At 41.9% G+C, this 21,602-nt stretch overlaps 1 protein-coding gene across 1 annotated transcript in view; it reads right to left on the bottom strand.

Annotated features, from left to right (window-relative positions):
* Positions 1-13,163: 13,163 nt before the first annotated feature.
* SMO (smoothened, frizzled class receptor) overlaps positions 13,164-21,602 on the bottom strand; it is a 62,543-nt gene continuing 54,104 nt past the window's right edge. Inside the window, exon 12 of the mRNA XM_073619341.1 lies at positions 13,164-21,552. Within this exon, the coding sequence (XP_073475442.1) occupies positions 20,987-21,552 (566 nt within the window). The 3' untranslated portion in view covers positions 13,164-20,986. The remainder of the gene's footprint in view (positions 21,553-21,602) is intronic.

Raw genomic sequence — 21,602 nt, 5'->3', positions numbered from 1 at the left:
ATATTACGCACTGAGGAGATATGGATATGGGCCTCATTTTCTGAATATATTACAAACACTATACAGCACTCCCACGGCCAAAATTCAGATAAAAGTCTACAAATCTCACACAATAAATATACACAGGGGAACGAGACAAGGGTGCCCCCTATCTCCTATTTTATTTATTTTAGCATTAGAACCCCTGGAAATAAAGCTTAGACATCACCAAGACATAAAAGGGATATGCTGCGGAGATGGAGAGCAGAAATGCTCTCTGTTCGCTGATGATATTCTAATGTTCCTCTCCTCTCCGATCACGTCCCTCCCTAATCTCTATCAAGTTTTTAAAACGCTTCACCACTATCTCAGGTCTCACGATAAACCATTCCAAATATGAAGCCCTAAATTTAACCTTAGAACCGCAGACGGTAAAACTTCTCCAAAAATCGTTTCAGTTTAAATGGCAGCAAGATAAACTCCCATATTTGGGAATTTTTCTAACCCGCACTCTACAGACCCTGTACCAAGCCAATTACCCCCCTCTTTATAGGAAAGCTGACAGCAGATCTATTGTCATGGGCTAAAAGCCCCCCATCGTGGTTTGGCAGACTGTACTCCATCAAAATGAACCTCCTACCGAGACTGTTGTATTTGTTCAGAACTCTTCCAATAGCAATCAATAGGCCAGACCTTACGGTTCTTCAGAAAAAGATAATGAAATTTATATGGGGAGATACAAGACCTAGGGTGAATCAACGTACCCTCTATACCCCCAAATCTAAAGGGGGGCTGGGGGTCCCAAATTTGGCCAAATATTTTGAGGCAGCCCAATTGGCCCAACTTATTCGCGCCCACTCTGGACTATCTCAACCTTCCTGGATGAAATTGGAATCATCCCCATATACCACTAAACCGATTAGCCATCTGTTGTGGCTTCATATGAAAGACAGACCAACCATATTGTGCCCCACACTATCTTTTTCATTAGGCTTGTGGGACAGATTACAAAAATTTTTCACTTTTCGCTCCCCTCATGCTCCCTTAGCCCCATTAACGGGCAATCCAGATTTCACCCCGGGTCTTAATCCTCAAAGATTATCATGGTGGACCAACAAAGGTTTGATTCGTATAGCTGATTTGTGTGATCATAGAGGTATACTATCAAAACAGTCTCTTATAGAAAAACACCAGTTACCTAATACAGAATTCTATCATTATCTCCAGATAGCGCACTTCCTGAAAACTCTACAACGCAAATCCGATATTATGACTTCCTCTCCAATGGAATATTTATGCAGATCCTTTGATAAACATAAAGGCCACATATCCAAAATCTATGGTATTCTGACCTCTAAAACAGAAAAACTATTTTATTTGCAAAAGTGGGAACAAGATATGGAGGTAACGATAGATATGGACACATGGCTCAACACGGCCCAACTAGCCTCAAAAGGTTATATAAATACCTCCCTGATAGAGGCGAATTATAAAGTCTTATTACGGTGGTATATGGTTCCGGCGAGAATTGCCACATACATCCCTGGCGCCTCCCCACTATGTTTTAGGGGGCGCGGCAGGGAAGGTACAATATATCATACTTGGTGGACTTGCCCTAAAGTCAGGCGATTTTGGATACGTATCTATAACTTTATCTACTCACTGACCCAAGTCAATCTAACCAAATCTCCACAGCAGGCGCTACTGGGGGGTCCAGTGGAAGGAGTGCCTAGGTACACAAAAAAACTCATATCTTTTGTCTTCACAGCATCTAGGATTGCGATTGCTAGATCCTGGAGAAAGCCTCTGATCCCATTTGAACTAGTAAAAGCGAAGCTAACATGGATCATGATTAATGAACGCCTGTCGGCGATTCTTTCAGATAAACAGCGGGCTTTCGACAGGATTTGGGAACCATGGTGGACCTATCTATCTACGGGCTTCGATAGATAATGGATCTTAGAGAAGATCCTTAGGGGTGCACTCAACCCCAACCCCATTCCTTCCCCCACTCCTTCTCTTTTCCTTCTTTCTTTTTCTCACTCTTTAATTCTTCTTTTTCTTTGGTTAGTCTATGCAGGGTTTCCTGCCCTATGTTATTGTCCCTGCAATATTGCAGAAAATCAAGAAGTGATAATGGATTTGTTGGTTGTAGGTCGGGGGGGGTGGGGGGGTGGGCTGGGGTCCTCCCGTCCACAGTGTAAATCCCGTGTGGGGTGGACGGGTAGGTGCCGGGCTCCACACCTTCTCGACAAAGAGCTCACAAGTGTTATGGTAATGATTTTGGGACAACTAAAATATAAGGATAGACAGATGCAGAAATGTTATACTTTGCCAGTAGAATTTGTATATCTTGCCAAATGTTGCTTTTGCAGGCCATGTTGGCCGAGTTCTATCCTCCCTTTTTTCCACATTGTATTTTATACTTAAGAAATGTATATTGTATATTTTCCATGCACTATTTTCAATAAAAAAAATATTGGAAAAAATAGAGACATTTTTTCTGTTTGTAACATTTTTTGGCTATGCTATTAGGATATTTTTTTTTAGCATCCTCTCACTAAATATATTACTTTGACTTTTACTCTCAGATGAAAGGTTCTTTGCCCACCTCAACTCAGAACTTCTGCAGACGTTAGTGGTTTCTATGCAAAAAAATGATTTCTATGGCATAACACTGGAGTAGATTTGGGCACACCCACCAACACCCATCTCTTATACGGCACTGCTTGGGCCTGACAATGGGTCTCTAGGAAGGGTTTGGCATGGCCATAGACGGTTCAAATCTCAGCTGGTTCAGCAGGAACTGGCCGAGACTCAAATCGTGTATGGGCAGGCTGAATGTTCCAAGTTGATCGATCAACTTGGGTCCAACCAGCCTGCTGGATTTACTCGCAATTATTGCTAGTGGCTGCTATAGCCACTGGCAATAATCACAGTCTTCTCCTGGCTGGGCTTCAACATATGGTTACAGGAAAGAAATTTAAACTGCCTATGGCCTGCCTAACTCTTCTGTTCCCCTTAACCGCTTCCTGACCGCCTTACGCAGATATACTGCGGCAGAAGGGCACGTACAGGCAGATTAACATACCTGTATGTTGCCCTTTAAGAGACGGTTCACGGGCCAGCCCGCCGGGAGCTCCGTGACCAGGATCGCGGGTCCCGCGGACTCGATGTCCGTGGGCATACCCGTGATCGTCTCACGGTGAGGAAGAATGGGGAGATGCTAGTGTAAACAAGCATCTCCCCATTCTGCCTAATGACACTGACACTGATCACGCTCCCTGTAATCGGGATCGGTGATCAGTGCCATGTCACACACAGCTCCTCCCCCCCACAGTTAAAATCACTCTCTAGGACACACTTAACCCCTACAGCGCCACCTAGTGGTTAACCCCTACACTGCCAGTGACATTTTTACAGTAATCAATGCAATTTTATAGCATTGATCGCTGTATTAATGCCAATGGTCCCAAAAATGTGTCAAAATTGTCCGATGAGTCCGCCATAACGTCGCAGTCATGATAAAAATCGCTTATCGCCGCCATAACTAGTAAAAAAAAAAAAAATCACTAAAAATGCCATAAAACTACCCCCTATTTTGTAGACGCTATAACTTTTGCACAAACCAATCAATAAATGCTTATTGCGATTTTTTTTACCAAAAATATGTAGAATACGTATCGGCCTAAACTGAGGAAAAAAAAAATTTTTATATATTTTTTGGGGATATTTATTATAGCAAAAAGTAAAAAATAATACGTTTTTTTTCAAAATTGTCGCTTTTTTTTGTTTATAGCGCAAAAAATAAAAACCGCAGAGGCGATCAAATACCACCAAAAGAAAGCTCTGTTTGTGGGAAAAAAAGGAACGTCAATTTTGTTTGGGTGCCACGTCGCACAACTGCGCAATTGTCAGTTAAAGCAACGCAGTGCCGAATCGCAAAAAGTGCTCTGGTCAGGAAGGGGGTATAATCTTCCAGGGCTGAAGTAGTTATTAAAGTGGAAGTCCACCCTAACACTTAAATTCTGACCCTGCAATCATTAATGTGAGCTAAGTTCAGCCTTATGCCTCAAAATGAAAAAATCACAGTTTTTCTACCTTTATTTTGTAGAATCCAGTGCCACATGACTTCAATTCTACTTCCTCTTAAATGTAAAATCAGCCAGTTGGTGTGGTTCCTGAAAGCCACTGATATCACTTCCTGGGAGGGGCATTGTTCCTGTGTAGCCAGTGGGCGTATACAGGATGGGAGGAGCTGATCATAGGTTCCTGCCCAGTGTTCTCTCATCAGTAAGGATGCATTGTACATCCTAATTCATGAGAAAATTTAAAAAAATAAAAAGCCCCATCCACACAGGACAAGGAAGGGGGGGCGGGGGGGGGGTGATGGTAGGGAGGTGCAGTACACATATACAGTATAGCTGTGCACATGGGAAGAGAGCTGTACACGGGGGTGGGGGGGGGGGACTGTCAGTGTAGCTTTAAGTGCTCTGGGGTCTCGGCTCAAAGTCTACAATGATCATAGTACAGGCAACCACACTAAGGCTCTGTTTCCACTAATGCAACTTGTCATGCAACTTTGGACACATAAGTCACAGCCCATTGACACCCGTTCTATGCGACTTTGAAAATCAGCGACTTTGAAAAGGTACCTGCAATGCTTTGATGTGACTTTGATGCAACTTTGATCCATGTTGCATTGTAATCTATCTTATAGTTTCTAACAAACAGAACATAATTTCAAAGCCTGCCCCCTACCCCTCCCCCTCTCTCTCAGGAGAAACTGCTATCCAAAAGAGGCTATGAAGACACCTGGAGATCTGAGAAGGAGGGATGGGGATGGGGCTGGGCAGGTCTAGGTATGTCTGTCTAAAAAGGAAAGATGGGATGGGGGTGGGGCTGGGCAGGTCTAGGCATGTCTGTCTAAAAAGGAGAGGAGGGATGGGGTGGGGCTGAGCAGGTGTAGGTATGTCTGTCTAAAAATGAAAGGATGGGGGCGGGGCGGGGCGTGTAGAAGAGAAGGACAACGTTTTCAGGAAGTGAGAGGCCCCCCATGCAGAATTCAGAAATAAGGAAGTAAGGATGTCCCTGAAGAACAGGAAGAAGCTGATTGTCTAGCTTTGATTAGACTCTCTAAGCGACACAAACCGCTATTCAGAAAATGAATAATGTCAAAGATAAAGATATTTTACATATAATTAATAGAACATTTTTCATTTTTGACTTGACTTCCACTTTAAGGCAGGCCATAGATTGCAGGAAAGAAGTTTGCATGATTCCCCCATCAACACAGATAGTGCTGACAAGGGAATCCCTCTCGCCAAAACATTGTGGTTGATTTACTAAAGGAAAATACCCTGTGTGCTGAAAGTGCAGTTGCACTAGATCTGAGGGGAAGCTCTGAAATGAGGGAGAGCTGATTTCTATCATGTTCAAGCAAAAATGCTGTTTTTTTATTTTGCTTGCATGTGATTGGGTATTCTTTGCAAAGTGAAGCTTTACCTCATTTACTAAGCTCTGGAGCAAGTGCACTGTATATTTGCCTTTAGTAAATCAACCCCATTGCCCTCTCCTGGCAGGGGAGCAGAAAGGGGGCAGAGAAGCCGTCCCCGCTGGGAGAAGACAGTGATTATTGCTAGTGGCTATAGCAGTACCGGTTCTGATCACTGACTGATGAATCTGTCCTCAGTCCCTTTCTCTGTCTTAAAAGTGAGACATCAGGGGTCTGTTTAGATCCCTGATATTTTACCAAAGCCCTCGACAAAAATTAAAAAAACAACTGACACCAGGGGCCGAACTAGCAGGGTCAAAAAGGTCCCACTTGCCACTGAGCTCTGGAGTTCTGCCACAGTGAGGGAACCCCAAGATGGCAGAAAGGTGGCCCACAGTGGGACTGTAATAAAGGGTCCCACAATGGGAGGAGAGGGCCCTGGGATCAGTGGGTAGGGCCCTGGTAGGGGTCCAGGGGGGCCCTTCATGGTTTCTTGCTCTGGGGCCCTGAAGAGGACCCCAAGATGGCAGAAAGGTGGCCCACTGTGGCTCTGGGAGCAATGGGAAATGCCCTGGCACGGGGCCCTTCATGCTTTCTTGCATCGGGGTCCTGAAGGTTCTAGTTACAACTCTGATCTAAATCCTTGTGTTAGACAGAAGCATCTTAGCCCTATTGTTATTATCTCACATGCACAGTGCCAGAGACTGAGATAGGTCTGTGTTACTGTATGTGTATAGTGGTCACCTTCCAGTGTATTAGTAGACAATACTGTTTGTTGCAATAGAGCTTATAAGCACCTCCTGTTATTTTAATTATTCCTGTTCCTTCTGGTCTGGGATTCTATAGTTAGTTGTAGCTTAGGGCTCGATAGCTAGCATATGCTAGAGCCAGGTAAGGCATCCCACAGTCACTTCTGACAGTTATGCATAGTACACACACAATCAGAAAATTGGACAAAAAATACCGCTTTCGAAGCCAATCACAGCAGTTCATGCGAATTTATTTGATGGGACACATACGAACATTTTTCTTGTACGATACGGAACGAACGATTTTTGGTTATTCAGTACAGTATTTGTCTGAAGAAAATCAGGAGACCAAGACCACGCATGCTTAGAAACAATACAATACATGACATCACTTCCGAAGTTGTATTCTGTCGTACGAGAATTTTCGTAACTTTAGTAAACTCTTCACTCTTTTGATATGCAAAAAAAATGGATGATCATTAGTCCGATGTTCTCATTGTGTGTACGAGGCTTTATATGCCTGGTTGTATGTCAGAATAGAAAAGCTTACATAGTTACATAGTTAGTAAGGTTGAATAAAGACACCAGTCCATCCTGAGTGAGTGTAGGTGTGTGTATACAATTGTCCCTATCCCTATACATTGTGTCTCATTAAGATGCTTATCTATTATATTATTATTTATTTAAGGTACCCATATAGAGCTGTCAATTTACACAGTGCTCCACACACTCACATCGGTCCCTATCCTCAAGGAGCCCACAATCCAAGGTCCCCAACTCGCATTCATATACTAGGGGCAATTTCTGGACAGAAGCCAATTAACCTACCAGCATATCTTTGGAGTGTGGGAGGAAACCGGAGCACAAGCACAGGGAGAACATGAAAACTCCAGGCAGGTAGTGTTGTGGTTGGGATTCGAACCAGCGACCCTTTTTACTGCTAGATGAGAGTGCTACCCACTACACCACTGTGCCGCCCCTAAAGGGAGGGACTAAAGCACAGAGTAGATTGGCTGCCTCTGAGTTCCAGTGCCATACCATGGCTTCTGCTGGTGAAAAGCTGCAGACTTGAGGGTCTTCCCATCCCTGCAGATCTTGTCTTCAGGTCTCCGACACCAAGTGATAGTGATCATTAGTAATGGGCCGAACACCCCCTGTTCGGTTCGCACCACAACTCCCGAATAGGAAAAAAATTCGGGCCCGACCCGCAAACTTTATTAAAATCTATGGGACCCGAATATGAAAAATCAAAAGTCCCCATTTTAAAGGCTTATATGCAAGTTATTAGCCATAAAAAGGGTATGGGGGGCCTGGGTACTGCCCTGGTGGACATCTATCAATGCAAACATTTTTTTTTAAAGATTGTTTTTACAGGAGCAATGATGATGCAGCAAACTGACATTTCTAAAGAAAAAAAAACATTTAAAAAAACATTTAAATCTACTTTCGGTTGCAAGCCATTGCTGGCAAAAAAAAGAAAAAACATGAAAAAAAAAAAACAGCGTGAGGTCCCCCCCCATGCATACCAGGCCCTTTGGGTCTGGTATGGATTTAGGGAGAACCCTATGCCAAAATAAAAAAATAAAAAAAAACGGCATGGAGTTCTACCAAAAATCCATACCAAACACTTGTCCGAGCATGCAGCCTGGCAGGGAAGGAAAGGAGGAGGGGGGGCAAGGAGCACTCCGCCTTCTTAACCATACCAGGTATGAGCCAGCTTTTGACAATTCCTTTATTAAAAAAATAAAAAACAATGTCCCCCGATGTAGATACATTGTCAATCGCTATGCCTGCTGCACCGCTGGACCCGAAAAAAAATAAAAGATCTCCGCTCACGATGAATGCTCCTGTGCTCTGCCTGCTCAGCCGTGTGACATTTCTGAAATAGCTAAGGGGCAGGACCACCCGTCGACAGCACCTGGTGGCACCGCCTTCATGTGACATCATTGACCGATGCATGCTTGGCCGCCAGTATGTGGCCTGGTATTATTCAGGAGGGGGCGCTCGCTCATCCCCTCCCTCTCCTGACCTGCCAGGCTGCATCCTCGGAAAAAGGGTCCCGTCTGAATTTTGGGGGGGACCCCATGCCATTTTTGTAAAAAAGAAAAAATTTTGGCATGGGGTTCCTAACAAATCAGGCCTGGTATGGATTTGGGGGGGGGGGGCCCACGTCGTCTTTTTTTTTTTTGCCGGTAATTTTTTTTTATACATTCAGCTGTCAGCGGGGAACCCTGCTGACAGCTGATGACTCATCGGTTGTTGAGAATGTGGCAGCCGGCTTCCCAGCCCGCTCCTTAGCAACCAGCTACTGTATATATATATAAATATATATATATATATATATATATATATATATATATATATATATATATATATATATATAAAAATGCAAAATGCATGAAAACTGCATGCAAAAACGTGGGTTCAAAAACGTATCTGAAAATTGCATCAACCGCAACTGCATAGATGTGCACCTAGACTCAAACCTTTTTTTGGCAGACTGTTTTGTCCTCAGCCTACCTAGTATTCTCTTCCCCCTTTTAAACTGGATGTATGCATACCTCCCAACGTTTTGAGAAGGGAATGAGGCACACCTATCAGCAAAAGTATGCAGGCATAGGACACACCCCTTGCCATGCCCCCTTAAAGTAGAATTGTACAAAAAAACAAGATTGATTAAACCCACAAGTGCTTTTTTTTTTACCACTACTATTCCTTTATATTGGCTTTTGAAATTTACAAATGCAGCAATTTAGAAATCAGATGAAAGGTTTTGCGCTGGAAAAAACTTTTTGATAAAAAGTGCATTTTATATACATCTATATAGATCAGACCAAAATCAGGGACAAATGAGGAGGAATGAGGGACAAAGGGACATTGCTCCAAATCAGGGACAGTCCCTTGAAATCAGGGACAGTTGGGAGCTAAGTATGTACTGTTATTAATCTTTTCTTATATAAAGCTTGTATTATTTCCATACTCATGTGCATCTATAATATGTATGGTTCATTTTATATGCTGGTTGCAGTAGTTCTTCTTCTCACAATTACTTTGATTAGATTAGTGGTTAATTTCCCAGGAAGAGAATCCCGTCTGTTCAGAGGCCCTGTCCTGGGTGGAGGCACTGCCACCTTTTTTTTTAATCAAACCCACTCTTCCACTTAGTGAAGGTTCTGGTTCTATTCTTTATCTACAGGTTTAGTGCAATATCCTGTTTGGGAAGGGCCATTTCTCATAACCACACCAGAAGAGGGCTACACCAACATCACTGTAATGCCGCGTACACACGATGGGACATTTCGACATCAAAATCCATGGATTTTTTCTGACGGATGTTGGCTCAAACTTGTCTTAAACTTGCATACACACGGTCACACAAATGTCAAGAACGCGGTGACGTACAACACATACGACGAGCTGAGAAAAATGAAGTCCAATAGCCAGTGCGGCTCTTCTTCTTGATTCCGAGGATGCGTGGAACTTTGTGCGTCGGAATTGTGTACACACAATCGGGATTTACGACAACGGATTTTGTTGTCGGAAAATTTGAGAACCAGCTCTCAAATTTTGTGTGACGGAAATTCCAATGGAAAATGTCCGATGGTACCTACACACAGTCGGAATTTCCGACAAGAAGCTCCCATCCAACATTTTCCGTAGGAAAATCCGACCATGTGTACAGGGCATAAGTCTGCTAATTGTGAATGTAAACTGTTGGATTCAGAAGTCTTCATTCAGTAATAAAAATGCTTACGCTAGTATGTGGTTTTCTCTTCTTTTTCTATACTACAAGTGCCCTCTGGTGTCTATTCTTTTAAACTACACTGCCTAACATATTCAGAAGGATGTCAGCCAATGTTTTTCTCTGATGGTAGGTTTCCAATACATCAGCGTACAGAACATTCTTAGCAACTAGGTTCTTTTTGGTGAAATGTAGAAAGGCTTCTATGTTTGTATTAATGACAGTGGGGGTGATTTACTAAATCTAGAGTGGTGCAGTTCTGCAAAGAAACCAGTCAGCTTCCATTTTATTTGTGTCAAAACTTAATTGAACAAGATGAAGTTAGAAGTTGATTGGCTACCATGCAGAGCTGCACCAGATTTTGCACTCTCCAGTTTTAGTAAATCAACCCCAGTGTTTTTTTATCTAGGCACTCTGTTTTGGTGATGTTAAATACTTAAAGCGGAGCTCCACTCAAAATGAAAAGCTCTGCTTGTTTGCCTCCTCCCCCCTTGTTTTGACAGGTACACGCTTCCACTTCCGGCTGATGTTGCCGTGGCAAACTCCTCCTTCCCCTGCTGCCTTGCAAAGTGCAAAGCGCTTCGCCCATGCACAGTAGGGAACTGGCAGTGAAGCCACAAGGCTTCACTGTCTGTTTCCCTTAGCTGTGATGGGGGCGGCAGCTCCCGAGAGCCGATTCATAAATCGGCTTGGGTGAGGACACCGCTGGATTCATGGACAGGTGAGTGTTCTAATATTAACAGCTTCCCGACCAGCCGCCGTCATTATACTGCAGCAAGGTGACTCTCTCCCGCAAATCGCCGTAGCTGTACGTCGGCGCGGGAACTCATTGGGCAGCTGGGAAGCCAATTAATGGGTCCGGCGAACTCGATGTCCGCCGGCCACCTGCGATCGTTCCCCGCAGTGACATAACGGGGATCTGCCTGTGTAAACAAAAAAAACTCTGCTTGCGACGAACGCTGCCGCAGTCTGCCTGCTCCGCTATGTGACATTTCTTAAATAGCTAAGGGGCCAGACGTCATTGCCAGGGCATGCTGGGCGGCCAGTATGTGGCCTAGTATGGTTCGGGGGGGGGCTCGCTCGTCCCCTCCCATTCCTGACCTGCCGGGCTGCATGCTCAGATAAGGATCTGGTATGAATTTTGGGGGGGAACCCACGCCATTTTAAAAAAAATTTGGGCGTGGGGTTCCTGGTATGGAAAAGAGGGGGACGACCACATACCGTTTTTTTCACAACAGACGGAGCGGGCAAGGACCTTTAGGAGAAACCTGTCTGGGGTTCTATGCTCTATCCTAGTAGACAGAGGAGGCTTCTACCAAGGAGTCAGGGGGGCTCCACCTAGGTGAGACAAGTGGAAGCCAGGGCAGCAAGGGGTTGCTAGGTATGAGCACAGAGTTGCGTATGAAGACAGTCTGTAGGAGACAAAGGGCCTAAAGGTTAAGGCTAGAGCTGGAGCATACTGCATGTATAAGCCAGGAGGCTAAATGTGGATTTCTTGGGATGGAATTGCAGGTTCCTTTTGGCTTAACTCATACATGCCAAGGCTGTGGGTCTGATTTTCTAAAGGCGAATAGGCTGTTCACTTTGCAAGGTAAGTTTGCTTTAACTTAGTGGATATTGTAAAAATTTTCTTGTGGAAATAATACCTAATCACATGCAAGGAAAAAAAATACATTTTTGCTTGCACATGATTGGATAATGGAAGTCAACAGAGCTTCACTCCATTCACTAAACTAAGGGAAAATTCCCTTGCAAAGTCAACAGTCTTTTTGCCTTTAGTAAATCAACTTCTGTGTGCATTGAGATAAAAAAAAAGGGTGCAGGTGCAACGTAATTTGAATTAATGCACAAACAAGGAATACCCAAGCTCAACTGCCAAAATAGTAGAAATGTATGCTAAGATCCAGTGCTCTGGCTGGGGTGTCCAACTCCCCTGGTAGAAAATCAAAGCAAAAATTAAAGCCGGCCACTCGGTAACTCCTTTAACCACTTCAGCCCCGGAAGAATTTACCCTCTTCCTGACCAGAGCACTTTTTGCGTTTCGGCACTGCGTTGCTTTAACTGACAATTGCGCGTTCATGCGACATTGCACCCAAACAAAATTTACGTCCTTTTTTCCGCACAAATAGATCTTTCTTTTGGTGGTATTTGGTTACCTCTGCGGTTTTTATTTTTTGCGCTATAAACCAAAAAAAGAGCGACAATTTTGAAAAAAAAGCTATATTTTTTACTTTATGCTATAATAAATATCCCACAAAAATATATAAAAAAAAATAATTTTTTCCTCAGTTTAGGTTAATATGCATTCTTCTACATATTTTTGGTAAAAAAAAAAAATCACAATAAGCGTACATTGATTGTTTTGCGCAAAAGTTGTAGCGTCCACAAAATAGGAGATAGTTTTATGGAATTTTTATTATTAATTTCTTTTATTAGTAATGGCGGCGATCTGCGATTTTTATCGTGACTGCAACACTATGGCGGACACATTGGACACTTTTGACACTATTTTGGGACCATTGTCATTTATACAGCGTTCAGTGCTATAAAAATTCACTGATTACTGTGTAAATGACACAGGCAGGGAAGGGGTTGAACACTAAGGGACGATCAAGGGGTTAACTGTGTCCTAGGGAGTTATTCTAACTGTGGAGGGGATGGGCTACCACTCACATGACAGCGATCATTGCTCCCGATGACAGGGAGCAGTGATCTCTGTCATGTCACTAGGCATAACGTGGAAATGCCTTGTTTACAAAGGCATCTCCCCATTCTTCCGCTCCATCAAGTTCATGGGACCCGCGGTCACGGAGCACGCGGCGGGCCCACAATGCCGCTTCTTAAAGGGGATGTACCTGTACGCCCATTTGCCCAGCCGTGCCATTGTGCTGACGTATATCGTTGTGCGCTGGTCTGCATGTGGTTAAATGTCCTTTATTGGCTACATCATGTATAACTAGATCAATGCTAACGGGTTTCAGCTAGAAGAGCCTTCCTCATAGCATTGAGAAAGGATGTAATAGCTGAAACACATTAGCATTGATCTTGTTTTACATGATGTAGCCAATAAAGAATATTTATAAGAGTTACCAGGTGGCCAGCTTTAATTTTTGCTATGAATGAATGCACCTCAGGAGTGTGAATCTGACCAAAGCGTTTGTACAAGGTCTGGAAAAAAAGATCAATACACACTAGCAAATATGTAAAAGAGAGCACATTTTATTCATATTTACAAATAAGAAATACAAAAATACAAAATCATTTTGGTAACAGCTTTTCCTCCACATTTGGGGTTTACAAGTTTTATTTGCAAACATGTATTCTGTCTGCACAAATGACAAGCCTTCCAAAACTTGTTCTGTGTATTTGTTGCAAGGCACAGGTTCAGAATGCCCAAGCTTCACCGATCTTCCACTGTTTCAGTGGAAAACCTTTTCACCTTGTATTATATTATCCCAATTTTTTTAGAAAAAAGAAACAAAGGTATTACAAGTTAATTCTGCAGCAACAAGGAACTAAATAAGCCGAGCGTGACTATGATATGTGAAAGAAAAAAAATACATCAGCCAAGCAAGGCTGTCTTTAACACAGGGCAAAAGGGGCAGCTGCCCCGGGCCCAGTCATTTTTGTGGGGCCCAAAGCAGCTGCCCCTTGAGCCCGCACAGCCCTCAAATAGTTGATAAGGGGATTCGAGAGGGCCCAAGAAAATGTTTGCCCAGGGTCCAATCAAAATTAAAGACAGCCCTGCAGCCAAGTACACGAGACAGGAAAATCGCAAACCTCCAAACATTTCAAATCAAGTCAGTTAAAATGACTGTGAAACACACAATTTCCATACATCCAAATCATCATCATCACGCTTTTGATACAGTCATTACCACAACTCTAAACACTATTACAAAGAATATGAAACACTGATATGTAATAAAATGAGTCAATGTGATTAGACATTTAAAAGCCAAGTCACTTCTGAGTCAGTATAAGATTCTGACAATGCAGATCTGTCAAACAGCCAATGTAAACAACATGAAAGGAGAAAATGTCAAGATGCTTTTTTATGCTGTATGAAGAGCGTGCCAATTTTTTACATCCAATTATGGTGGTGTTTGAAGGTGCATTAATGTAAGTCTTTTGGTTGGTTTCTTATTGACTATTGACATGTTAGTAGAATGTAATAGAAAATAAAAAAATGTTCAGGAATTTCAGGGGTAGTGTTTTAAGCATTGTGAAGGCAAGATCACCCAAAACTAAACTGTATGCTTGAGTCAATACTTGGGATCTGGGAATCTTTACAGTAAGATTCCTCAGTAGATCCCCAGCTTTGCAGTGATTTCCTTGCCTGTGCCGTGTACCATATCTTTTGTGAGTGCAGCTGTTGCAACTCTATGGTCTATTCTGTACCGTCTACATTGTGATTAGGCTGATGGCAGATGGTGCTGTCAGTATAAACAGTACTTTAGGGGTGTTTTGGATTCATTAAGTCTGCTTTTCAAACTTGTATTCAATTTGATTCTTTCTAATAAAAATCTATTGGAAAAGAAACAGTACTGTAGGAAAAAACTTTTACATGCTACCTACGATGAGGCTGATTTACTAAAGGATTTCAGAATGTTCAAAACAATAAAATGAGTTAGGATTCACTTCAAATATTCAATCATGTGAAAATAAAAATCCCATTTACTTATTTTATAGGCACATAATTGCTTAATTAAAGTGAACATTCAAACAATTTATTGTGTAAACAATAACCACATTCTTGGGCTGCTATGGTATTAGTTTTGTACATAAAATAGTAACCACATATTCGTAACCACAATTTTCGTTTGCTGAAATATTTTCATGAAGACTTGTCTGATCGGTGGAGAATCATATGCTTTATTGACACACGCCTTTCTGGCGTATTAATCGCGTAAATTCCCTTAAAATCACACAGATCTGAATGAAAAATTGTGGAATCAGCCAATAAATTGCAAATTGATGTACAGAGACTCATACAATTCAGAAATCCAGACACAATGGGGGAGATTTACTAAAGCTGATGCACACAGAATCTGGTGCAGCTGTGCATAGTAACCAATCAGCTTTTAATTTCATCTTGTTCAGTTAAAGTATCTTGTTCAGTAGTTCTAAAGGCATAAGGTTTTTTATCTTAATGCATTCTATGCATTAAGATAAAAAAAACCTTCTATGTGCAGCAGCCCCCCTAATACTTACCTGAGCCCCCATCTTGATCCAGCGATGTTGCACGAGAGTCTCGGCTGTCCGGGACTCTCTCTCCTGATTGGCTGAGACACAGCTGTTGGCGCCACTGGCGCCCGCTGCTGTAAAACCAAAGTCAATGAGCCAATGAGGAGAGAGAGGGGGTGGGGCCGAGCTATGGCTACGTGTCTGAATGGACACCCAGAGCAGCCACTCAGCTTGGGTGTCCCCATAACAAGCTGCTTGCTGTGGGGGCACTCAGCAGGTGGGAAATCAGGAGCGCATGCGAGGGACCCGAGAAGAGGAGTATCTGGGCTGCTCTGTGCAAAATCACTGAACAGATAAGAGCAAGTAAGTATGACATGTTTGTTATTTTAAACAAAAAAAACCCACAAGACTTTATTATGACTTGGACAATACAACCTAGAAAATGATTAGTAACACACAGCTGCACCAGATTCCGTGTGCTCCAGTAAATCTCCCCCTTATAGTCCATAAATTGTATGATTCTCTGCAGACTGGACAAGTGTACCTCAATATCCTTAGGTCAATTGAAAAAGTTTGAGGTTTGCCTTATGTGTAAATCCGTATACTTATTCCTGGTCCCTTGTGTCCCATTGTGGCATCAGTGAGCTTGTGCTTAGCAGCCAAGATGGCACTGCAAATTCTTTACATATTTTGAGTAATCACAGGGGGTGCTGACGCTATACTGCAGAGTACAAAGAAGGGGAATATGGCTTCTGGGATCCCTAAAGTCCAACGGATGACCTAACACGATGCAAAACCTGGTCTGGTGACTTGGCATTAAAATGACATTTAATAAAAATATTTACATGATAAAGGGTGCATTTATAAAGAAAAAAACTGCATAGCAATTCACTCAGTCCATGTGCATGTACAACCGCTCTGTCCAAATGTGAGAAAAAAAAGTTATTAGCTCCAGAAGACGTCACCTATGACGAAACATGTAGGGTGGAGCTACGTGATGACATCATCACGCAACCACAAGTTGGACATGGAAGTTAGCATTTGCTGGCTGGAATACATTTTTTCCTGCACAGTTAGGTCTGTTGCACACAGGACTAAAAAATGCTGAGTTTTTTTTACTGATCTGAATAGAGATGTATTGTTGTCTATGGGAAATTGCACACAGCTGAGTAAAGATCAGTAATACAGCATTGAGCACAGAGCAGTAAAACAAAAATAGTAAATTCTACTTTTTAAGTGCATTAATTTACTTGATTGTTTAGTCGCTTAAGGTTTACGTGAGTATATTACAATTGTGGCAATGGAGAAAAATTTTACTTGCCTATACACTTGCACACTTTACTCTCCTGTGCTCAACATTACTCATTTTTTTACATACATTTTTTAGCGCTTGTTTACGTGCCTGTTTGTACAGGCACATTGTAAACAATGGGCTGCATTTTAGATCAATAAAAAAAAAAAAACACTGTAGTTAGGTTTTTCAAGCTGTAGTGTGCAAGAGGCCTTACTGTGAGTTGTAGGTGCAATGTTTTAATAATTTGAATATTTCAGATTTCACACTATGTGGAGCCTGTGGTCTCCTGTTCTTTCCTGAGCACATTTTCAGTTGGGCAAGTGGATCGAGGATAGATTGGGGGCTCCTTCATTTGTAGGCAATCTGTAACTTTCCTTGAACCTGCTGTTGATCATTTTCATCACATGCTACCCTTGACTTCTCTATAACATGAGAGTCATGTTTTTCTGGTAAGCTTTGAGTTGTGGCTATCTGGTGACGGAGATCCCTTTTTGGTGAGGGAAAACACATTTGGACTTTTCTCACACACGTTTCTGTTTGAACTGGTCAAAGTGTCGATTTTCTCCCATTAGTTGATGGGACTTGAGCACAATTTTTTTTTTTTTTATTTGATCAATTTTGTTTAAATTTAAAGAACACAATGGAGTAATTTACTAAAACTGGAGAGTGCAAACTCTGGTGCAACTGTTCATGGTAGTATGAATTTCTTACTTCAGCTTATTCAATTAAGATAAGACAAAAAAAAAAAAAACTGGAAGCTGCTTGGTTTCTATACAGACCTGCAGCTAGTTGTTCACTCTCTAGTTTTAGTAAATCAACCGCAATGTGTATATTATTCGCCCATTTCCTGTGCTGGACAAAGGGTTTTTTTTTTATTTACAACAGAAAATACTGCATTTGGTCACTAGATGGCATTACATACCATAGAAAATGTCTCTAATATCTTACCCCATCTAGTGGCTAAATGTATTATTTTCTGTTTGAAATAAATGAGAAACATTTGCCCAGCACAGGAAATAGCCTAATAACATTATTTTTTTGCCCTATTGGCACAGAACAAACGTGCATGCACTTTCACTGGGCAAACTGCTTTGCATTTTTTAAATGCACCCCTAGATAAATGTACAAGTAATGGAAAATACTTTATAGAAATGATAATACCTATAGTCACCTAAAAGGATATTGTGATTTGTTCCTCTGCTAGAAAGTATGATTCATCTATGGACTTTATCAGAACATTGTCACTGACTCTTATCAAAAAAGACAATAAACACACAAAATATAAAAATAACTACTGACTGGATGGGCAAAGAAAAAAAAGAATACATTTTTACACAACAATAAATTCTTTTGTACAATATGAAAAAAAAAAAAAAAACATGCACATAAAGGATAATTTAGGAGCAGCACCAAATGCTTTATGCTCTGTATATGAAGAACAAGGGTGTGCTAAACCAAAAGATGCATATATACAATTCTATTCAGGTAATATTTCCATAGGAAAAAAGTTCTATTTCAGTTAAATAAAACATAAAAAACTGAAAATAAAGATACAGTTTATCAGAAATCATGTACAAATAATAATGTACAAATAATGGTCCATATTTGGCCATTTGTAATTCTTTAATGGTCATCCAGATAATTACTGTTCCATTGCTAGAATCTTATATATATTAACTGGCTGGAGCCACATCAGCTACTCAAAAACAGCAATCCAAGGAAAAAAGCAGATACCAAAATGAGTAACAGGCAACATATTTGAGGTCTGGTGCTGTGACATGGTTGTTCCATGAAGGCTTTATTAGGTGTGTGTTGTTTCTTTGGGTAATTGTTTGATACTGCCTCCAGCATGATAAACTAATGTCGGCCTAGACACAGATGTGATGAGTTTATGGTCCAACTGAGAGTTTCTTTTTATTATTTGTCTTTTGTAAATCTACGTGAAGCTGAAGATCTCCAGACAGATATAACAACCCTTGAGTATAATAGGTGTGAAAAGCACATTTAAAATGCACTCATTGTTCAGGGAAGTGTAACTGTAGCAATTTCCCTGCAAGTATAGATTCCTGATTGATTCTGAATGGTCACATTTCATGTATTAACATAGAGGATACCCATATCTGAGATTTAAACAGCATACAGGCTTTTTCATATGGATGGCCGGTGGATGGTAAGAACAGGAGGCTAAGCTGTGGTTTCCCCACCCACCCATACTGTAACAATACAGCTGGACACGGCTGCACATATGCCATGGTCAGGATCAGGGCCGGTGCTAGACTATTTTGTGCCCTAGACAAGACCAGCTACTAGCATTAAAATAAAGGCTCCAAATGCAGCCTGTACAGGAATGCTTTCTTCCCTCCTTTCCTTGCTGTGTGCAGACTGACTGGGGAGCTGGGAGGACGTGATGTTACATGCAGCACGGCTTGCATGGCACCTCATTGGCTGGATACCTCTTCTTCATGGATTGGCTTAGTCTCCAGCTAACACCATTCAATCCTGCAGCGGTATGAGGAATGTCGGCGCAGTGTGTGGGGAACAGAGCAGCCATCAGAAATCTTGGGACCCCTTACACAGCTTTAGGCCTGGGCTCCCCGGGCCTAACCCCTTTCATTAGGGTTCCCAAAGTCCCCCCCCCCTTACATGAGAGTCCCAAGAATCCCCTCTCCTTAAATCAGGGTCCTCAGAGTCCCCCCCCCTTTCATCAGAGTTCCCAGAGTTTACCCTTACAACAGAGACCCCACTTTCATTAGGATCTCCAATGTCTTCTCTTACATCAGGGTCCCCATAGTCCCCATTACATCAGGGTTCCCATAGCCCCCCTTACATCAGTGTCCCCATAGCTCTCCCTTACATCAGAGTCCCCAGAGTCCCCCTGCTGCACCCTAGACACCAGTGCACCCTAGGCGGCTGCCTAGTTTGCCTAGTGGTAGCACCGGCCCTGGTCAGGATACTTTTGCTTTGCGGCATTTTTAACTCAGGCTGCAGAGTTTGACAGGTGGTATGCCTGTTAAAGTCAGCAATTGAGTTCAATTTGGCCACTCTACAACCGCAAGCCAATTAGTTGGTTTGCAGTTATGGCGTTCAGTAAAATAGGCAATTAAAAAAATAATGTAAAAATAAAACAAGACACAGGCAATCAGGAAGCAGCAGTAGTGCCTTCTGAATGCCTGTCAGCCGCTGCTACGCCACCCTCTGAAAAACAATCAATCACGGGTACGTTTTCAAAGGGTAGCCGGATTACCGCAAATGTTAAAGAAGCCTAAGCCTCTGTTCACACTAGAATGCAGTGTGGGAAACCCACAAACCCACGCAATGCCCTTGCAATCTGCAGCGGGTGCAAATGACACCCCAAACACAGGTTGCAAATGCAGTGCACGTTTGCCAGATTGCATGGTACAAAATCTCCCATAGGGGCACTAATTGCAGGAGGGGTGGGCCACTGATTGCCACTGTCTGTCTCCTACAGGGGGTTTCAGGTTTGTTTGCCGCCCTCCCCAAAATGTTGAAAACCAGAAACCACTGATACCCATTAGAGTTCTAATATTATGTTATTATATACCAAATCCTTTATTTATTACAGCTACTCCTTTCTTTGAAACTCGTTTTCTCTTCTAATCTGACATAAATTACAATAAAATACAGCCTAAGAAGATGATATGGTGGGTTGCAGATAGTGTCTTTGTTTTAAAGGTCCTTTAAAGAAATGCTGCATTTCCTGACTCTAAAGATATTAAGCCTGCTTACAAATATTGTTAAAGATGCCCCAAAGTTACAGCTTTCCTGCATAAAACATAATGTAAGCATTCTTTTTGTTGTACTGCAAGTGTATACATTTCAACACTACAGAATATCTAAAATCTTATGCAGTATGATCTCAAGGCAAGTGAAAGTTCCACCAGTATAGCATCTCATGTGTAAAAGGAATGTATATGCCTAAACATAAATTTAAAGACCAGGACCTGATTAGATTAGCTATTTCACATATGACGCATCCTTAAGGTTTAATAAAACCATGAAAGCCAGCTTCAACAGCCAGCTATGTAAGGCACATTGCTAAAGATTTATACAAAGCATTGCGTTTTGTGTTCATTTTCTAAATAGTACCACAAGACAGCTGATCAGAAAAATGTAGCTTGGCCCAGGTAAACATTTCCATGTATGTATGCCATCTTCACAGAGATCACTAATTATTTGCCATATACACAATACATAGCCAGCAGAATAACTCCCATCAAATAAATCAAAAAAGACCTAATATGGAAACTCTGCATTGCATAGTTGTATTGTGAATGAACAATAAAACTAATTATTTTTGTCTCAGTTTTTATCCATCTGTTGGTGTCATTTTGAGAAATCGTTCCAAATAAATCCCACCATCTTCTGCACATATTCATTCACGCAGATCCCATAGCTCTGTATATGTCTCCTTATTAAGAACCTTTGTTAATCAATGCAAAAGGGATCCAGAAGACCTGGATTGTGTCTGGTAAATGCATTCTATTAACTCAGAGGGAGTTCTTCAAGTGTCTGTTGTAGAGTTAAAAATCAGAATCTGTATCCATGAGTTCAGCATCCATGAGGTTTGCTCTGGAATGCATGGGGGGATTCTCTGTTCTTCTAGTTTGAGTCCTGTCATTGCAGGGACCATGTCTTGTGGAATATGGTGGCAGATTCCCATTTGAGTACTGGAATACACCATCACGCCTTGGATGAGGGATAGGAAGTTCATCAGTGGAGAAAGGGTGAGAAATAAAATTGGCATGAGTGTATTGTTTGTATCCAAGATGGTCATCCATATTCTCCGCATGATATAACCCTCCATTAAGAGGTGGCCAACCCCTATATTCTCTATATGATCCTGGAAGAGCCTCTTCAAATTCCCGAGGTTTCACTGTTCTGGTCACTAGACCAGGCTTAACAGGCAGCTTTGGAAGACGAGGTACTGCTGTTGAAGCCCTTTTATTATAGTTTCCATTTCCTTTACTTTCATCTACTGGTCTGACCTCTTTCTTCTTTCGCTTTCTCTTTTTCTTAGTTTTCTTCTCCAGCCCATAAGGATTATCAGCATCTACCAGCCATAAGTTTTCTCTCTCTTCAGGGGGCACTGCAAGGAAAAGTGATACAAACAGCATGTTTTTATGTTTTTCAAAGTTT

This window comes from Aquarana catesbeiana, linkage group LG03, assembly GCF_042186555.1.
Source record: "Aquarana catesbeiana isolate 2022-GZ linkage group LG03, ASM4218655v1, whole genome shotgun sequence".
NCBI lineage: Eukaryota > Metazoa > Chordata > Amphibia > Anura > Ranidae > Aquarana > Aquarana catesbeiana.
Note: the sequence above shows the minus strand (reverse complement) of the source record. Positions and strands in the feature narration are given on the sequence as shown.